Raw genomic sequence first — 21,146 nt, forward strand, 5'->3', positions numbered from 1 at the left:
AATATAGCAACCCTGGTTTATTACATTTACCGTGTTGGTCTGGATATAGGCTATACTTTCAGCCCCAGACCTGGCTTGTATGAAACCTGAATGTGGCCTATAATTGCACTCTTGTGAGGCAGCGGTAAAAGGAATGGAAAGTACAATGCAACATCATGGACTGAATTTACTCTTGAGAGTTTTTTAAAGCCAAACCTGGTTGCCCACTCTCTTCTTTGCTCTGCTGGTCTTTATGTTCATCAACGTCCTCTCTGAAAACAGCCTCTTTTTCTATCTGATCCAGGCAGATTCTGCTCTTCACCCCCCAATGTATTTTTTCCTTAGCCCGTTAGCCTTCATGGACATCTGTCAAACACTTGCCACTGGCCCTAAAATGGTTGTGGATTTTGTAAGCAAGATGAATGTCATTTCTCTGGCTAGATGTTCAGCTCAGATATTTTTCACTCTGATGACGGGTACAGCAGAATGCCTCATCCTTGCAGCAATGTCCTATGGCAGGTATGGGGCTTTTGCAACATCCGGTCCTTACTAGGAGGAATATCTGCCTGGCTCTGATAGCGGCAGTTTGGTTGGAGACCTCTCTGCAAGTCTTGGTGCCCGCTGTTTAGGAAAGAGTCAGAAAGTACTGGGCACTTGCCTCTCCCACTTGGTGGTGGTGGGACTCTTCTATGGGGCAGCTAGGCTCAAGTACCTGAGACCCAAGGCATATCAGACACCATTCCAGGACAAAATAGTTTCAGTGTTTTGTACCATCATCATGTCAGTTTGCATTTCTTAGTGCAGAAAGGATTGATCTAATGTGTAGATAGCTTTCCTATTCTAATTCATTCAAGAGGGTTCTGGAAGCTACTGGAAGCTTCTCTGTGTGAGATAAGCAGAGGCAGAAAGGTTAACGATTGTTTAAACTAGGGGTAGGCAACCTAAAGTGCGGGGGCTGGATGTGGCCCAATCGCCTTCTCAGTCCGGCCTGCAGACTGTCCGGGAATCAGCGTGTGTGGTGTAGTGGTTAAGAGCGGTAGTCTCGTAATCTGGTGAACCGGGTTTGCGTCTCCGCTCCTCCACATGCAGCTGCTGGGTGACCTTGGGCCAGTCTCACTTCTCTGAAGTCTCTCAGCCCCACTCACCTCACAGAGTGTTTGTTGTGGGGGAGGAAGGGAAAGGAGAATGTTAGCCGCTTGGAGACTCCTTCAGGTAGTGATAAAGCGGGATATCAAATCCAAACTCTTCTTCTTCTTCTTCTTTACATGAGTAGAATGTGTCTTACCCATGCCTACCCATGGTTTAATGCTTGATGGTTTCACAGGTAAGGCACAATGTTTACTTCAAAACAAAACTCTTTACAGATAAACTTTTGAAGAGCACTCTCTTACAAACCAAGTCTTATGTAGGCTTTCCCCACCTAGAATAGCTATCAGAGCTCTAGCCAGAAACACCCACTCAGTGCCTTCAAGCATTTAGCTAACCTTACTCACAAAGTGAAACCTTGTGCGCCTGTATCATCCTTATATGATTGTTATGCTGTCAGCATGTAACTTAAATTCTAGTCTTTCTCTCCTGACTGGTTGATTGTCTTGCCAGCTTTCATTGGTTGCTGGGTCACCAAGAGGCAGCCCCAAGGCCTGTCTGTCACACTCCCAACTACATCACCTGCAGAGGTCTCCTTCAATTACCTAGGAGAAACTTTGGGTTTGCTTATGTGTACATTGCGCCATGTCTCTTAGGTTATGGATAACCACTCAAAGGTTGGTTCCACACTTAGTCATACACAGAGTAGGCTCACTGAAATCAACCATTCATTTCAGAAATGAACATTTATTTCAGAAACCAATGTTTATTTCAGAGGGCGGTATTCAACTCCTCGCATGTGCCGAATGATTTCTGCTTGCTTCGCAGTGTGCCAGTATTGCTTTGTTCAGAGAACAAATCTAAGCCTGATTTGTATGTAGCAGAAATGGTCTCACATTTAAGCTTTTAACTTTAGTTCCCTCTGTAACAACGGCCATGTTGGGTGCAATTCCCCTTCCTATCAGTGCACAGAAAATCTAGGGTTGAAGGTTCGTTCTTTAGGCCCATAGCAAATAAGTTTCCTTTAATTGGGAGTTAAATTCTTGGTTGAGCTTTACAGAGGAGAAATAAATTACAATAACATTGCAAAGTGAAAATGTTGATCTTTGATACAGAGCTGAGAAACCTTAATAAAATCACCTTTATATAAATCGATGGTGGATAGATGGATAGAGAGAAAAAATATTCCTCTTTCTGGATGCTCAGAACTTTTGGGTTTCCAATAAAGCCAAATGTTGGAAGAATCAGGGCGGATTAAGAAAGTACGTCTTCACCCAGTGCGTAGCTAAACTGTGGAACTTGCTCCAACAGTGATGATCACCACCGTGGATGGCTTTAGACAAGTGTTGAACCAATTCATGGAGGAAGTTTTTGATGGTTGCCAGCCATGCTGGCTATATGCTTCCTCCACAGTTGGATTCTGAAGAAGAGGAAGAAGAAGAGTTTGGATTTGACATCCCGCTTTATCACTACCCTAAGGAGCCTCAAAGCAGCTCACATTCTCCTTTCCCTTCCTCTTCCACAACAAACACTCTGTGAGGTGAGTGAGGCTGAGAGACTTCACAGAAGTGTGACTAGCCCACAGCAGCTGCATGTGGAGGAGCGGGGAAGCGAACCCGGTTCCCCAGATTACGAGTCCATCACTCTTAACCACTACACCACACTGGCTCTCACAGTTTGAGTTTGGTGGAATAGTTGAGAAATGGCCCTTGTCAATTCAGTACAGTCCTACTCTAGAATATCGTGTGAAGAGACCCGAAAGAAAGAAAAATGGCGTTGGGAATACTGAAAATTAAGGGAATCCCAGACTGATTTAGCAAATGGACAGATTCCATGTCACTTAGAGAAGTCCCTTCATATTTTTTAACAGGCGAATGCAGAAGCATCTCAAGGAACACCCATGTGCTATGCTATGGCAAGGTGCCTTAAAGTGCTAAATCCTTTCAAGATGCTTGCCACTACCGTCAACACCTCATTAATTGAAGACTGGGGATCAAATTCCCGAAAGCCAGCAATCAACCAGAATGTCCTACTGGAACCTACATTGTAAAGCTTGTGTGGCTTTAGTGATGCAAACGCCAGTCTCAATTTAGGACTGATCAAAGTAACAGAAAACAGTTTTCCTCAAGGGATTTCACCCTGGTCACAATAGAACTAGAAACTATAAGTAATAAGCACCAGTTTCTACCCAAAGGACTCATGTCATCGGCAAGCGCGCTCAGCTCTGTTTCGTGCAGTATTTAGATGGAATTGTGTCTAAGACCTTTCAGCACGCCAGAGTCGCTGATGTCAGATCTCTGGCAGAAACCTTCCTACCTTTCGTTCAATAGGTTGGTGTGATGAAACAGGCAGAAGGTACATTACGAGGAGAGAGCGCCTGTCCACAGGTTAGCTCTCTGATGCTTTATGCAGGGTCTGTATAGAAGCCTGGATCTGCTTGGTCCATAGTAATCCATCTAAGCTGTGTCCTTTAAGGAGCTAATTGTGTTTGAATATTGGAAATCTAGCTCTTCAAGGACCTAAACGCTTCTCTTTCTGCTAATATAGGAACACATGAAGGTATGTGCTTTTTTTTTTGTTATTGCTGTTGCGAAGGGTGGATCTGAACCAACCAAGTCCTATGATGAATGGTTGAAAGCCTTGGGGCTGTTTTGCCTGGAAAAGAGAAAGCTATGGGGACAAATCATAGCTGCCTTCAGATATCTGAAAGGCCGTATCAGAGACAATCATAGAATCGTAGAGTTGGAAGGGACCCAATGGTCATCTAGTCCAACCCCCTTTACTCCTCACAGAGTTACAGCTCTTTCCCACCCTTAACAAAGTACAGCTTCCAGGAATCGGTGGAGGAATTCATCTGCTTTAAATGTATGGTGAGCATGCAGCTTTAAGCAAGTGGCTAGCTCTTCTAGAGAAATTAATGGAACATGTGGTTGGTGTGATAGCTCAGGCAGTAGAGCATGAGAATTTAAATCCCAGGATTCTCTGTTCAAGCCCCACATTGGGCAAAAGATTCCTGCAGAAGCCGTCCTGGTTTCTGATTTGATCCTAGACTGTCCCACTTTTCCTTAGGTAAAGGTAAAGGGACCCCTGACCATTAGGTCCAGTTGTGACCGACTCTGGGGTTGCGGCGCTCATCTCGCTTTATTGGCCGAGGGAGCTGGCGTACAGCTTCCGGGTTATGTGGCCAGCATGACTAAGCCACTTCTGGCGAACCAGAGAAGCACACAGAAACACCGTTTACCTTCCCGCCGGAGCGGTGCCTATTTATCTACTTGCACTTTGACGTGCTTTTGAACTGCTAGGTTGGCAGGAGCAGGGACTGAGCAACGGGAGCTCACCCCGTCGCAGGGATTCGAACCGCCGACCTTCTGATCGGCAAGTCCTAGGCTCTGTGGTTTAACCCACAGTGCCACCCGCATCCCTCCCACTTTTCCATAGGATGTCACTATTTTCATTGCAGAAATGCTGGAGGCCATGGATTTATCTGACCTCCGAGCTGTCTTTAGGCAATCCTGTATAGGGAAGGTTTTTTATGTTTATTCTGATTTTTTATATCTTGGAAGCTGCCCAGAGTGGCTGGGCAACCCAGTAAGATGTATGGAGTATAAATAGAAAAAATATCGTTACAGTGGTACCTCGGGTTACAGACGCTTCAGGTTACAGACGCTTCAGGTTACAGACTCTGCTAACCCAGAAATAGTACCTCGGGTTAAGAACTTCGCTTCAGGATGAGAACAGAAATCGTGCGGCAGCGGAGCGAGGCCCCATTAGCTAAAGTGGTACCTCAGGTTAAGAACAGTTTCAGGTTAAGAACGGACCTCCAGAACAAATTAAGTTCTTAACCCGAGGTACCACTGTATGGAATGGGACGTCCCTATTTTCACTGGAGAAATGTTGGAGGGTATGGACTAGATTGCCCTTGTGGGCCCTTCTATGATTCTATGATAAAAATACCCAATGGCTTGATAGCACCCGTTATGATTTCTCTCTGAAAATGAACAAGAAGCTTCTTAGCCCAGATCTAGAAATCCTTCACAGGCATGTCATCTCTCCTTCCCATTCATTCCATTGACACTAAGGTTGCCATTTGACCAGGGAAAAAGCAGACGAGCCTGCTCCTGTGTCTTTCGCAGCAGTTTGATATGAAAAACTCAGCAATAATGTTGCTAATATCAGCAGCTCGGTGGCCGTTAAATACCCTGGCTTTGTGAAAATGCATAATAAATATAAAAAGTATTTTTTAAACTCTCGTTGAAACCCTCCTCCATTGGATTGAATGAGGATGGGAAGGTCATGCATACAAAGCAAGGGCTGTGGACTGTGGGTTGTAACACTTCATCGGTAATATTGGGAGACTAGTTTCATACATTTGCACTTTCTAAAAAGCGCTATACCTTCACCACTGTGGAAATTCTGTATATATCTTAGAAGATAAAGGTAAAGGGACCCCTGACCATTAGGTCCAGTCATGACCGACTCTGGGGTTGCGGCACTCATCTTGCTTTATTGGCCCAGAGAGCCAGTGTTTCTTCACAGACAGCTTCTGGGTCTTGTGGCCAGCATGACCAAGGCGCTTCTGGTGAACCAGAGCAGCGCACGGAAACGCCGTTTACCTTCCTGCTGGAGCGGTACCTGTTTATCTACTTGCACTTTGACGTGCTTTCGAACTGCTAGGTTGGCAGGAGCAGGGACCGAGCAACGGGAGCTCACCCCATCACAGGGATTCGAACCGCCGACCTTCTGATCGGCAAGTCCTAGGCTCTGTGGTTTAACCCACAGCACCACCTGCGTCCCTCTTCTTAGAAGATAGGAAGCTACTTTATACCCAGTCAGACTACTGGTCCATTAAGCTCACCATTGTCCACACTGGCTGACTGTTGGAATCGGGGGATGAAAAGCCAGCTGGCTTGGCCCCAGCTGGAGCGTCTCCCCTCTCAGCCTTGCCGCTGCGGAGATCCATCGATCTCTGCTCCTCCGACGTGCGTCTGTGACTCAAGCTGCCATGCAGGCTTAAGCACACACTACTCAGCAGGGTAAACAGCACAACAGATCAGGCTTGAGGCATGGATACGATACTAAACTACGCATTTATTCTACATAAATCAGGACAAAGAAAACATAGCTTCTCTCCCTGCCTTTCTTCTCAGAGAGAGAAAACAAAAGCAATACAGAGCGGAAGTTCCGCTCACGCCAGCAATCTGTGCTGGAATGTAAACAGACATGTGAAATGTAACAATCCACATATCTGCATCAAAGGGTGGAATGGAATTCCCAACACTGACAGCAGGGCTTCAGACAGGGCAGTCTCTTCCACCCCTACTGGAAGATGCCTGGGATTGACCCTGGAGATGCTCCACCACTGAGCTGCAGCCCTGGCCCAGCACACTTAGGAAATTTCTGAATGGAGATCTATGAACTTGCTAGAAACTACCATCAGCACCGTTCCATTGATATCCAAATACAGTGGTACCTTGGGTTAAGAACTTAATTTGTTCTGGAGGTCTGTTCTTAACCTGAAACTGTTCTTAACCTGAAGCACCGCTTTAGCTAATGGGGCCTCCTGCTGCCGCTGCGCCACCACTGCACGATTTCTGTTCTCATCCTGAGGCAAAGTTCTTAACCCGAGGTAATATTTCTGGGCTAGTGGAGTCTGTGACCTGAAGCGTATGTAACCTGAAGCGTATGTAACAGAGGTACCACTGTATCTTTAAGTTACAAGTGCTACAAGGCTGTGTTAGCATGGCTTGTGTCTGACATTGGGGGGGGGGTCAGAGGAAACCTTGTGCCTTTTAAAACGTTGTTGTTGTTTGAAATGTCCACATAAAAAACATTTAACCTGGGCCCCTCCAGAATTCTGATGCTTTGCTTTGCTTTGCTTTGCTTTGCTTTGCTTTGCTTTGCTTTGCTTTGCTTTGCTTTGCTTTGCTTTGCTTTGCTTTGCTGTGTGGGTACATTCCACAATATGCCATTGATGTGCTCATTGTGCATTTGCTGTAGTGGGTTCATTGTTCTGTCATGCTCCCCCAATGCTATTGCAATATTGCATCTGAAGGAGTGTCTCCACTCCCATCGTTCTGCCTGGACACTGAGGTCCAGCGCCAAGGGCCTTCTGGAGGTTCCCTCACTGTGAGAAGCGAGGATACAGGGAGCCAGGTAGAGGGCCTTCTTGGTAGTGGCGCCCGCCCTGTGGAATGCGCTCCCGTCAGATGTCAAGGAAATAAACAACTGACATTTAGAAGACATCTGAAGGCAGCCCTGTTTAGGGAAGTTTTTAATGACTGATGTTTTAATGTATTTTTAATCTTTTGTTGGAATCTGCCCAGAGTGGCTGGGGAAACCCAGCCAGAAGTACTGTTTTTGGGGGACAGGGGGCGGGCTGGTGTGGAGGGCTCCCTGGTCCTGAATAGGGTAACTGTGCCCCTGAAGGACCAGGTGCGCAGCCTGGGAGTCATTTTGGACTCACAGCTGTCCATGGAGGCGCAGGTCAATTCTGTGTCCAGGGTAGCTGTCTACCAACTCCACCTGGTACGCAGGCTGAGACCCTACCTGCCCGTGGACTGTCTCGCCAGAGTGGTGCATGCTCTGGTTATCTCCCGCTTGGACTACTGCAATGCGCTCTACGTGGGGCTACCTTTGAAGGTGACTCGGAAACCACAACTAATCCAGAATGCGGCAGCTAGACTGGTGACTGGGGGCGGCCGCCGAGACCACATAACACCGGTCTTGAAAGACCTACATTGGCTCCCAGTACGTTTCCGAGCACAATTCAAAGTGCTGGTGTTGACCTTTAACGCCCTAAACGGCCTCGGCCCAGTATACCTGAAGGAGCGTCTCCACCCCCATCGTTCTGCCCGGATGCTGAGGTCCAGCGCCGAGGGCCTTCTGGCGGTTCCCTCATTGCGAGAAGCAAAGCTACAGGGAACCAGGCAGAGGGCCTTCTCGGTAGTGGCGCCTGCCCTGTGGAACGCCCTCCCATCAGATGTCAAAGCGATAAATAACTACCTGATATTCAGAAGACATCTTAAGGCAGCCCTGTTCAGGGAAGTTTTTAATCTGTGATATTTTAGTGTATTTTTGGTTTCTATGGAAGCCGCCCAGAGTGGCTGGGGAAACCCAGCCAGATGGGCGGGGTACAAATAATAAATAATAATAATAATTATTATTATTATTATTATTATTATTATTATTATTATTATTATAGATGGGCGGAGTATAAATATATTATTATTATTATTATTATTATTATTATTATTATTATTATTATTATTATTTTATTGTCGCTGTCTGGAGGAGCACCCTTGCACCACTGAGCAACAAAAGTGGAACAATAACACACACACACCCAAAAGCAAACCTTTGTGGTAGGCAAAATTTCAGCAGGAAGTTATTGGACGTGCACTGATTGCAAAAGAAGTAGTATGTCCACCCAAAACCTTTTGCACCAGCAAAGAGTATTGAAAGTGAGATGATGTCTAACTTCCCCATCATGAGCCCCCAAATCATTATTAATACACAGCAAAAAGAAAAAGCAAAAAGCAAAAAAAACCCTGGCATTCTGTGAGTTCCATCTCCTTAAATCTTATCCTTTTGTCCTCAGCTCCAGCCCAAGGAAGAGGCAATGGGTCATGAAAATGTAACATCCTGGACAGAGTTTCATCTTGTGGGGCTTCTGCATCTAAGGACCCCCACCTTATTTTTTAGCATTGTTCTGTTTATGGCTCTCGTTGCTCTGCTGGGGAACTGTCTCCTGCTGCTCTTAATCCAAATGGACTCCTCGCTTCATACGCCAATGTACTTTTTCCTCAGTCAACTGTCCTGCATGGATATGGGCCAGATCCTCATTGTAGTACCTAAAATGTCTGTGAACTTTTTAACGCAGAGGAGCACTATTTCGCTCGGCGGTTGTGTGGCCCAGATCTTCCTCACTCTGACCATGGGGAGCTCAGAGAGCCTGGTCCTGGCCGTCATGTCTTATGACAGGTACGTGGCCATCTGCAGGCCCTTGCAGTACCCAGTCCTCATGCGGAGAACCATCTGCCTCGTCATGACTGTCGGGATCTGGTCTACGGCATCGCTGACCATCATGGTCATTGCGATTTACGTCCACTCTCTGCCGTACTGTGGCTCGAACGTGATCGACCATTTCGTGTGCGAGTTCCCAGCTTTGCTGAAGTTGTCCTGCGCTGACACCTCTGCCTTTGAGATCGTGGTATACCTTGACAATGTGGTCCTACTCCTCTTCCCCATCTCAGTCATTGTTTCCTCTTACGTCGCCATTCTGGTGCAAGTCTTGAGGATGCGCTCGACCGAGGGAAGGCACAAGGCTTTAGGGACTTGCCTGTCCCACTTCTGTGTCGTGGGCATATTCATTGGGGCATCTATGCTGACCTACACCGCCCCTATGAACTCTTACTCAGCGCAAAGGGCCATGATCTACTCGGTCTGCATTACTGTCGTCCCCCCAATGCTCAACCCTTTTATTTACAGCTTGCGCAACAGAGATGTCCTAGCAGCTCTGCGGAAGCTCTTTGTGAAATGCACAGCGTATTAATGGCGCCTAGAGAGGCAACAAAATTTCACACTCGTTCAGTTTTCGAAATAAATATTCAAGGTTTTAAGGTAGAACCACGACACCATGTCAAACGCCTTTGCAACAGTGGGTGGGGAAGAACAATCAAGAATACATGTCCATACTGATATGGTACATTTGCTTACAAAATTATAGGAATCACTCAGTTTCCAAGGCAAATCTTATTTACCTTGTTATCTCTTAGTCAAAGGTGGACCTTCAGATCTTGTCAGACTAGACTGCAGCTTCCATCATCCCTGCCACTTGGCCATGGGGGGCCAGTGTGGTGTCATGGTTAGTGTGTTGGACTTTGAGGGCTGGAATCCCCACTCAGCCATGAAGCTCACTGGGTGACCTATGGTCAGCCACTGTCTCTCAGCTTAACTTACTTCATAGTGTTGCTGTGAGGATAAAATTGGTGGAGGGAGAGAACCATGTCCACTACCTTGAACTCCCTGGATAAAAGTTGGGATATAAATGCAATAAATAAACGAAACAAATAAAATGAATGTATGTGGGCAGAAAGACAGCAAAATCTGGAAGATGGAAACATAGAAAGAGAAGGGCTGAAGCAGTAAGGTAACTCACAGGGTCTAATTCAGGTTGATTAAGGGTGTTGACTTGTATTAGAATGATGCAGCAGTTCTAGGGATCAATACAGCTATTTCACTGCAGGTAAAGTCCCTTTCTACAGCAGCCAGTCCTTCAGAAACACAAGAGTCTAACTGAACTCTTTTTAAATCTATAGCGTCCTCTGACTCTCTGCGATGCACATCACGCTTCTTGCTCAGAGTAAAACCAAAGCACACACAGAGATCTGGGGCATGTGCAAAGTTCCAGTTGCACTGAGCTCCAGCTCACCATTTTATCTTCTGTAACCATTTTGGCAGATTTTATCCTCTGCATAGCAGTTTTGGCATTTTGTAAGACTAAACAGATTTCTACTTTGTCCAAACAGGGACTCAGCAATCATGTGCTAATTCCCCCTAGGAATTAAGGAACAATGCAACAACCCCATGTCATAGCATGACTCGGGGCACATAATCTTGAAATAGCATGCCTACTTGGGGTGTGGGTGGTGCTGTGGTGTAAACCACTGAGCCTCTTGGGCTTGCTGATCGGAAGGTTGGTGGTTCGAAGCCCCATGACAGGGCGAGCTCCCATTGCTCTGTCCCAGCTTCTGCCAACCTAGCAGTTTGAAAGCACACCAGTGTGAGTAGATAATTAGGTACCACTGTGATAGGAAGGTAAACAGCATTTCCATGCACTCTGGTTTCTGTCACGGTGTTCCGTTCTGCCAGAAGCAGTCATGCTGGCCAAATGACCTGGAAAGCTGTCTGTGGACAAACGCCAGCTCCCTTGGCCTGAAAGAGAGATGAGCACTGCACCTCATAGTCACCTTTGACTGGACTTAACCGCCCAGTGGTCCTTTACCTTACCTTCTACCTTTACTTGTTAATCCAGATTTATACACATGTGGGTTAATGTGTCACTAGGGCATGTCACATTAATATGCCTAAATGCTTGTCATTTCAATTTCAATGCCTCCATGCCACCAAATGCTAGAGCTTTTGAGATCTGTGGTACAATCTCCAGTTTTCTCATTACTTCCTTACCCAGGGCATTGGTATCACCCACTAAAACTCAGCAAAAGTCTTAATTATCTAGTATCCAAGCCAGAAATGGGAAAATAATATCCAGGACATTTTTCTTCCTATTAGCAAGCGTTAGGCATAAGTGAAATAATATGGCCCTGGACTCAAGCCAGTGAAGTCCTTATAAATTGCATCAGCTGATGAATTTGCTCTGACTTTAATCCCTAAGGTTTTCCAACTTCTTTAATCCCTAAGGCTGAAAGTTGAATAGACTGTTAAAAAGTTAACCCTTACAGTGTTATTCCCTTACGGTGTGATTCTAACCATGTAACTCAGAGAAGTTAAGTCCTATTGAATTCAGTTGGGGTATTTCTTCCAGGTAAGAAGGCTTAGGACTGCAGCCTACTGGCTAATGATATAATATCTAAAATATATTTTAGGCCTGCCTGAATATTTTAACTTGCAATGTGGCGCTCAATGCCCCCGAGCACCAGCAATTGGGAAGGAAAAGCGGGACATTCCAGGGATCAAATCAGAAACAGGGATGGCTTCTGTAAATTCGGGACTGTCTCTGGAAAATAGCAACACTTGGAGGGTCTGGGGTTTCTGGCATCATCAGCCACTGTGAGAACAGGATGTTGGACTAGATGGGCCAGGTTCTTTTTGGTCAATGGGTCCCCTACTTTGGCATGGTGACCTTGGCCTTTTGAGTGGAGCTGACTGCATTCATAGTACACAGGAAATTCACTCAGTTGGTTCCACCCACACAGTTCTGATATTCACTTACCGTATTTTTCGCTCTGTAAGACACACCAGACCACAAGACGCACCTAGTTTTTGGAGGGGGGAAAGAAGAAAAAAAATATTCTGAATCTCAGAAGCCAGAACAGCAAGAGGGATCGCTGCGCAGTGAAAGCAGCAATCCCTCTTGCTGTTCTGGCTTCTATGATAGCTGTGCAGCCTGCATTTGCTCCATAAGATGCACACACATTTCCCCTTACTTTTTAGGAGGGGAAAATGTGAGTCTTATAGGGCAAAAAATATGGTATCTTCTCCAACAATCCTCAATCACTCTCTGTGTGTATGTGATGTGAAGGCAATCACAGAGCATTTTAGAATAGTGGATTATTCCCTTAAACAACAATAAATGGTTGTCGTCTTTAAAGCATCCAGACTTTTTATCTGAGGCCTCCTAGTTTGTAAGATTAATACTAGTAGCTTGCTGAATATTGACGCAATATTGATGATTTTCGAATACAATTTCTTTCCTCATTAATTGCTGGATAATGCTCAGAGATGGGGAAATGGGATAAAGTTTTGGTGCAGCACTAGTCATAAAGTCTTCTCACCACTTTGTGTGGACTCAGCTATACAGCTGCAAATAAAACGTTTTGAATGGGTTGTAATATGCAAATGTGATATATGTAATATACAGAGAAGTGTGACTAGCCCAAGGTCACCCAGCAGTTGCATGTGGAGGAGCAGGGAAGCGAACCCGGTTCACCAGATTACATGTCCACCGCTGTTAACCACTACACTACCCTGGCTCTCATCAGTTCCCATAAAGTAAATTATGATGGAAAGGCAAACTCCCAGCTACATTCAAATATCCACAGAGGAGCATTTTCTCCACCCTCTTGAGAAATTCCTTCTAATCCAGAGAGCTTCTGGGTTGGAATGTTGGCTACAGGTGAGAGAGTCAGCCACACCTTCAGACTGCTCTTGCTCCCCCATGGAAAGTTTGACAGGTATTTGGACAGATAGGAGGAGACCTAGAAAGGGACAGTTACAGAGACCTAAGGTATAAAGGGAATCAAGCAGAAGAACGCCAACATCATCAAAGAACAGGGAGAATGAGAACTGAATGGAGGCCTGTACTTCTCCCCAGAATCTTCTGCTCCCTCATTCATGTTATTTAGTGGACATTGGCTTGGAGGAACCCATGTCTGCAGAAGTAGCATATGTTGCTATCTTCAGATTCTCATTATCTAGTGGGGCGGGCAATGTACTGTTTGAAGTCTGACTTGTAGCTTCCACTTCTGAAAGTATTACTTAATAAGTTGGGGAGCCAAAATTCCCAAATATACAGGAGTGTGATCGTTTCTCCTTGGAGCTTTTAAATACTGATCGTGAAAATGCTGGTTATAATATAGATCCAAAAAAGGCACATTTTTCTCTTACTGCTAGACCCTGTGGGACTAAGTAAAGATTTTGCAGAGATAAAGCAGGAGACGTAGATTTTAAAATGTTCCTTTACAAGAAAGAGCATTATTTATAGTTCACAAGGTCTGGATTGTTTTCCTAGCTGACCTCAAATCAAGCAATTTAGGGTTTGTGATTCTGAATATTTTAAGATGTGAAAAGCAATCAAGAAAATTAAATATTGATTGTGATTTTCTCTCTCTTTTTCTTTTGGAGTTATAAAAATATTTATGGTTTTCAAAATGTAAGAAGAAAAGATGCCGTTATATCAGAGTAACAACTCTGTTCTAAATCATTTTTTGCTTGCAACAAGAAAAAGGCTGTAACACTTTTAAACTGAATTATGGTTAATAGTTTAGGGTGGAGGACATGAGCAAGATTTAATTAAATCAATGGCTGGAGCACTGAAAGTTCACAGCAGAACATCTAAAGGCCAACAGCTTCTAAAAAATCACATCGGTTTTCTACTTACTGGCAGAAAGACAAGCGTTAGACACAGGTATGTGATGTTTAATATTTATATAGGTTGCATTTTCAACACAAATTTCTGTGGTTGGCATATCTGATGATGATAACATCAATTTTCATACACAAAATTCTTTGCAAGTGAATGTGGGACAGGCAAACACAATCCAAAGGGGGGGAAACACAAGTGTTTTTTTTTTGTGTGTGTGTGTGTGTGTGTAACCAGCACACCTGAAATTGTGAACCTAATTCTGGTGCTGAGAAGAGCAAATCTGTTTGGGTTGTTGTTAGAGGCGAAGGATCTTTCTTGCTTCAGTATCAGTTATATGGTTGCATCCCTATGTTTACAAAACACAAAATTCAAAGTGAGAAAAAGATCCCAGAAACAGAAATGTGTATCAACAGAGAACAGAAATCTACACGAACACAGAATTCTATGGCATATTCTACACTGACTTTGGGCAGAATATATAGTTCCCTCTGTGTGCTTATCAGAGCCTTTGAAGTAATGTGAATGTTACTTAAAAAAAAAAAAAAGTTTACCATTTCTCCAATGAACTCAGGGCACTATGGGTGATACCCAGGACTTTTTTCTTTTCAGCCGGAACTCACCGGAAATCAGTTCCAGCACCAATAAGGTGGGTGCCATTGTCATTTATAAGAAAACAAGGGAGGTGTTCGTTGTGAGTTCCAGCACCCCTTTTTCTAGAAAAATAGCACCACTGATACCCGCTTTAGTGTCCGGTGTAAAAGTGGCAAATGATAATACAAACGTCCACTCAATCCCATGTCTTGTTCACAACAACCCTGGGCATTAGGCAATGCTGAGAGGTAGCAAGTAGTCTTTTGTTGGTTGCCATTTGGTAACCCTCTGTCTTCCAGAAGATTTCCACGAGAGCTGGACCATCAAGAAGGCTGATCGCCGAAGAATTGATGCTTTTGAATGATGGTGCTGGAGGAGACTCAAGAGTCCCATAGACTGCAAGAAGATCAAAACTCTCCATTCTGAAAGAAATCGGCCCTGAGTGCTCACTGGAAGGACAGATCTTGAAGCTGAGGCTCCAATACTTTGGCCACCTCATGAGAAGAGAAGACTCCCTGGAAAAGACCCTGATGTTGGGAAAGATGGAGGGCACAAGGAGAAGGGGACGTCAGAGGACGAGATGGTTGGATAGTGTCCGCGAAGCTACCAGCATGAGTCTGACCAAACTGCGGGAGGCAGTGGAAGACAGGAGTACCTGGCGTGCTCTGGTCCATGGGGTCACGAGGAGTCGGACACGACTAAACAACAACAACATAGATTAATCTGGCAACTCACGCCATTGGCATCTATGCAAATTGGCCATTTCAAACTTTGGCACCATTGTAAATTGCTCACCGAAAGCGTTAGTTAGCTGGGGAGTTACCTTTGAGTTTTGAGACACAAAGGCACCCAGGGAGCCTTTCTCTTACTCACTTCTTTCCTGTGTCTCCCCTCTGGCCATGTTGTCAAGTGAAGACAAGCAACTTACTTTTAGGAAGAGCTAAGGGGAAGGGGAAAGTTGCAGTGTACAAATGATTGGGAAGAGACAGCTATCAGGCTAAAGAAGTCTGTCAAGTTAAAAAAAATGGCAGGATCTGTTCTTGGTCATCATTCCTCCTGATCCATGAGCCACCACGCACAATGGCTGTATTTTGGGAATGGTGAATAGGTCAGACCATCAAAACCCAAATGACCAATTTTCTCCAGCTCCCAGCTGCTAATAAGTGCTGTGAAGAGCTCCACAAGAAGCCCATCACAAAACCAAATGGCTACTTCAGGGTGGTTACAAAGCTGCTGAGACTACCCAGTACTCACTGCTGTGTCACAATACTGGACTTCCTCACTCTCTCCCTTTTAATTATTGTTAATATGACATATTTTTATGTTGGCTAAGCCATTGTAGGAGGTCACAATATGGTAAGATAAAACAGATAAACTATCCCCCCCCCATTGACTTTTTATACTCATTTTTTTGTGCTTGTATTTCTTCAACATAAGAAGTGGAGATTTGAGAACGATGTGTTTTGCACCCTTCTTTCTTCTATTTATTTATCTCTTTCCCTCTTTTCTCATCAAGATGTTCTGTGTGGTTTGTTCATAATGTACTGTTCCATTGTTCTATTTGTGTGATAAAATTTTAACAGCAAAAAATTATCGAAACAAAAACTGATAACTAATAAAATAAAAAAATTAGCATGTAACATTATGGTGGAAAACTCTTTGAAAGGGGTAGCCTGGGCTGGATCTATTTCCTCTCTTTCCAGGTTTCCTCCATTTCTCCAACAGGATGGTTTTAGCTGCGTGGCTTACCCTCAAAAACCACTTGCAACTGAAGATGGCATGTTTTATTTTTAAATGTTTCCACTCCACAGTTATAATATTAAGGGTACTTTACCTATGTTTTTTCACAGGGAAGTGTGACTTCCATTCCCCACATATTCTCTCCTTGTATCTTACTCAGCTGAAATCCAGACAAATGAAGACGGAATGGGGAGTGAGAATAAAACATCGTGGACGGAGTTTGTTCTTGTTGGACTTCAGCATCAAAAGTCACCCACCCTTTTCCTTGGTATGATCCTCTTCATGTCGCTTATTGCTCTCCTTGGAAACAGCCTCCTCCTGTTCTTAATTAAAATGAGCTCTGGCCTTCGGACCCCAATGTACTTTTTCCTCAGCCAACTGGCCTTCATGGACCTCTGCCAAGTTCTCTCCATCGTTCCCAAAATGACACTGGATTTCGCAACCCACAGCTACACCATTTCACTCTACGGATGTGCCGTCCAGATTTTTGTCACGCTGGTCATGGGAGGAGCAGAGTGCCTCATCCTGGCAACCATGTCCTATGACAGGTACGTGGCTATCTGCAGGCCGCTCCAATATCCGGTCCTCATGAGGAGCAAAATCTGCAACATCATGTCAGTCGCTTCCTGGTTCTGGTCTTCTGTGCAGGCCCTGAACTGTTCCCTCTACGTGCTGCCTCTTCCCTACTGCAAGTCCAACGTGATTAGACACATTGGTTGTGATTATACAGCGCTTTTAAAGCTTTCTTGCTCCGACAATTCTGCATTTGAAAAATCAATACACCTCGGAACATTCCTTGTATTCCTCATCCCCATCTCAATCATCCTGGCTTCCTACACAGCCATCCTCCTTCAGGTTCTGAGGTCCCGCTCCTCCGGAAGTAGCCACAAGGCCCTGGGGACTTGCTTGTCCCACTTGTGTGTGGTGGGGGTCTTCTATGGTTCGGCCATTTTAACATACATGACACCCGTATCTTCCTATTCAGCAGAAAAGGCTATGATCAACTCAGTGCTCATTACCATTGTCCCAGCCATGTTGAACCCATTCATATACAGCCTGAGGAACCGAGACGTTTTAGCAGCTCTGAGGAGAATTTTGGAAAAATGCATATTGTGTAAATAGTTGGACAAGAAAAAAATATATTAGGAACTTACATACAATGCTACTACTACTACTGTGATTTGCTTTCCATAAGGGATCTCAGTGCTATTTTACAATACAATAAAAACATTCATATACCCATTTCATATGTACAAACCGCTAAATAATTGCACATATAAAAATCTCTTTTAAAAACCATTACATACCTAAAAACAATTTCAGAAAAAGAAAAAGTATCCAAATGCTTTCATGGGGAACACACTGAGGCTGGTTTCCTTGCCTTCCTCCCCACCCAATTCCCTGCTCCCCGAGTGTGCCGGATTGCTCCGGACAGCCCAACCCAGAGCTGTTTCTGCTTGACTCTGCCAAAGTCCAGGTCTCCCTTATTTGGTTTCGGCTTTGGCTGGGCCCAGTGCTCAGACCTAATGTGCATGATCCCATCAAATGTCTGAGTCACAATCCAGAGAAAGGCTTCTTACACAAAGAGCAGCGTTGCTGCAAGACATGCACGGTTGGTGGTGAGAGGTAGTTCTGCAAGCCTGGTCTCCCAGCAGCAGCACCCCTGCTATTTATGAGGAAAGTGATGGGGTGGTGAATGGCAGTGCTGAGAGCAGGGCAGTTTGAGTGAAGTGGAAGAGCCAAGCTGGTGTGCCCAAGCTGTCACAATCTTCCCACCACCTTGCCCCACCCTACTAACCATCCTGGTACGTGGCAGTGACGCTCGTGCTGGGAGGCTGAGCCTACAGTGCCTTCCCTCACTGTTGGCTATTCCTGCTCCAAGCACTAGTCCCTGTTTGAACTCACACAAGAGAATTTGAGCTTTGGCATAGCTCTGCTCTCAGTCATGGCCTGGCATTCAAGGAATGAGGTCTATCCCCACGGCAGAGTCCAAACTCTAAATATACCATACTTTCCCATGTATAAGACTGTTTTTTTCCCTTTTAAAATCATGCTCAAAAGTAGGGGTCGTCTTATACATGGGTGGCATAGCTGTCAACGTTTCCCTTTTTTAAAGGGAAATTCTCTTATTCTGAATAGGATTCCTCGCAGGAAAAGGAAAAAGTTGACAGCTATGATGGGTGGTCCATAGGGTGGACATTTGATTGGTTGCTGCTGCAGCTGTCAGAGGCTATATTGTGTGTTATTGGTTGCTTTGTCAATGGGTAGTGTTGATTGGCTGATGCTCCAGCAGTTGGGCGGGTGATTTGCAGCTTCTGACGGTGATGGGACAGACGGAATGTGGATTTTGTGACACGTGCAAAAGCTCGACAACTCTGTGGCATCTCTCCCCATTTTCTTAAATCTGAGTCCCCCAAAATAGGGGTAGTCTTATACAAAGGGGTGTCTTCTAGACGGAAAAGTACAGTACTTTTTGAAGTGAGGCAATGAGAACTGTATACAGTGTTCCAAATGTGATCGCACCATAAATTTCTATTGGTATCTTCAATTTTATTTTCAGTTCCTTTCCTAATGATCCCTGGCATGGAATTAACCTTTTTTCATAGCTACCACACGCTGGATACCTTACGACCCCAAGGCCTCATTCCTGGTCTGTCTTTGCCGCCTGACATAGTTCAGACCCTGTGTCAGGAGCTAGAGTCAAGCGTAGGTCAACAATAAAAACATGGCGTCAGTGATGTTAATGTTTTATTCAAAACAACTAAACAGTGCAGGTGTAGTAATCCCAGTAACTCTTCCCAATAGGTCTTGCCTCAATGAGACAGTAGCGAGGTGCGTTCGAAAACGGAAGCATTTACTTTCGGGTTCTTAGCGTTCAGGTTTGAGACGTTCTAGAACAGAGATACCACTGTACTTTTGAGATGCACTCATACTCTCCAACAGTGTTAGATCACTCTCTATGTATATGTGATGTGAAGGCAATCACAGAGCATTTTGAATGCTTGCTGGTAGAGATGGTGTGTGTGTGTGTGTGTGTGGGTGGGTGGGTGGGTGGGTGTCTTCCCTTAGGCAATAATAAATGACAATTATCTTTCAAAATAGCCTGACATTTCTTTTTCTTGAGACCTTAGAAGACATTTATAAGATTAATACCAGAAACTTAGTGAATGCTGACACAGCAACAATTACCAAGTTACTGGCATTCATAAGATGTTTGTAGGCCACTGGTCAGGAACTACATGAGTAGATCTCTCAAGACCTGTTTTGGACATGTCGCATATTTACTGCTAAAACATGGACATAATATTGAAATTTGACCATCTCTCAAAGGTATCCAGCTGGTCAAATGTCAGAATTTGTTGACATTTCCTGCTGGCCCCTAAAATATAAAGAATTAGTCTTCTGGGAAATGATTTATAATGAAATGAAGAAGGTGCTTAAATGCACATTTGTGAAGAAACCAGAAGCCTTCCTCCTGGGCATGGTGGGCCAATTGGTCTCAAGGAAAGATAGGACGTTTTTTATGTATGCTACAACAGCAGCAAGAGTACTTCTAGCAAAGTACTGGAAGACACAAGAACTACCCACACTGGAAGAATGGCAGACCAAGGTGATTGACTACATGGGACTGGCGGAGATGACTGGCAGAATCCGCGACCAAGGGAGAGAGACGGTGGAAGAAGACTGGAAGAAATTTAAAGCTTATCTTAAGAACTGTTGCAAAATTAATGAGTGTTAAAATGTTTTGGGTCAGGTAGAACAGAATTGCGGGGACAAACAATTGGATATGAGAAAAAGGATTCAAAGGGGGGAAAAAAGTGTTATAAGTTGACATTGGGGCTTGCTGGAAAATTTTAAAACAGGGATGCAGAAAGGGGAGGTATGAGGAAGTCGATGAAAGAAGGTTTAAGAAAAAATGTGAAGAAATTATACGTGTTTATATGTTTGTCTGTTTTTGTATTGTTTTGTATTGTCTATTATTATGTGTTAAAAAACCAATAAAAATTTTATTAAAAAAAAAATGTAAAGAATTAGCAGAAGCAATGTAGAAGTCACAATAATCACTATCACATGTTAGAAGAAGTTCTAACAATCACTATCATGACTGAGATGTGGAGAAAGACCATAATGAATGTTACTTCAAAGTTCTCTTCCCCTGTGAAAGGGGCTTCCTTTTTTCTTTTCTTTTCTTTTTGCCTCATTCTCTGTGCACTTTACGGGACGCGGGTGGCGCTGTGGGTTAAACCACAGAGCCTAGGATTTGCCGATCAGAAGGTCGGCAATTCAAATCCCAGTGATGGGGTGAACGCCCGTTGCTCGGTCCCAGCTCCTGCCAACCTAGCAGTTTGAAAGCACGTCAAAGTGCAAGTAGATAAATAAGTACTGCTCTGGCGGAAAGGTAAACGGCGCTGCTCTGGTTCGCCAGAAGTGGCTTAGTCATGCTGGCCACATGACCAGTACCACATGCCGGCTCCCTCAGCCAATAAAGCAAGATGAGCGCTGCAACCCCAGAGTCGGCCACGACTGGACCTAATGGTCAGGGGTCCTTTACCTTTTACTGTGCACTTTTGAATTTCTTTAGAGTTTTGGTGGGTTTGTGGTTTACATTCCTTTCATCTAGCAAAGTGGGGGGGGGTTGGGGTCGGTGGGGGAGAATGGACAAGAATTTCCATAAGGAAAATGTGCTTTGAAAGTATGTTTGAAGTTTGAGCTGTAGCTTCCAGTGTGCCTTAATTGAAGTCAGGGGGCCAAAATTCCCAAACGGATAGGAGAGTGATCATTTCTTCATGAAGATTTTAAATACTGTTGGTGAAAATGCTGGTTGTGATGCAGCAGATGTAGATTTTAAAAATGTCCCTATGTAAGTGAGACTATTTTTTTAATAGTTCAGAGAGTCTGAATTGTTTTCGCAACTGACTGCAAAACA

At 44.5% G+C, this 21,146-nt stretch overlaps 4 protein-coding genes across 4 annotated transcripts in view; 2 read left to right on the top strand and 2 right to left on the bottom strand.

The window, feature by feature from the left end:
• The window catches only part of LOC310758203 (olfactory receptor 2V1-like), a gene marked incomplete at its 3' end in the record, with an annotated part of 192,923 nt that overhangs the window by 11,269 nt on the left and 160,508 nt on the right, over positions 1-21,146 (bottom strand). The gene's annotated exons all lie outside the window — the stretch shown is intronic.
• LOC310757133 (olfactory receptor 2D3-like) overlaps positions 1-21,146 on the bottom strand; it is a 181,528-nt gene that overhangs the window by 5,702 nt on the left and 154,680 nt on the right. The window lies entirely within an intron of this gene.
• On the top strand, positions 8,684-9,616 carry LOC310758117 (olfactory receptor 2T2-like; the record flags this gene model as incomplete). The annotated part of the gene is made up of 1 exon (XM_083604053.1): positions 8,684-9,616. One exon carries the CDS (start codon positions 8,684-8,686, stop codon positions 9,614-9,616), a length of 933 nt encoding a protein of 310 aa, XP_083460179.1.
• LOC310758118 (olfactory receptor 2M5-like) lies at positions 16,406-17,341 on the top strand (the record flags this gene model as incomplete). The annotated part of the gene is made up of 1 exon (XM_083604054.1): positions 16,406-17,341. One exon carries the CDS (start codon positions 16,406-16,408, stop codon positions 17,339-17,341), a length of 936 nt encoding a protein of 311 aa, XP_083460180.1.

This window comes from Podarcis filfolensis (assembly GCF_964270895.1).
Source record: "Podarcis filfolensis genome assembly, chromosome: 2".
NCBI classification, from domain to species: domain Eukaryota; kingdom Metazoa; phylum Chordata; class Lepidosauria; order Squamata; family Lacertidae; genus Podarcis; species Podarcis filfolensis.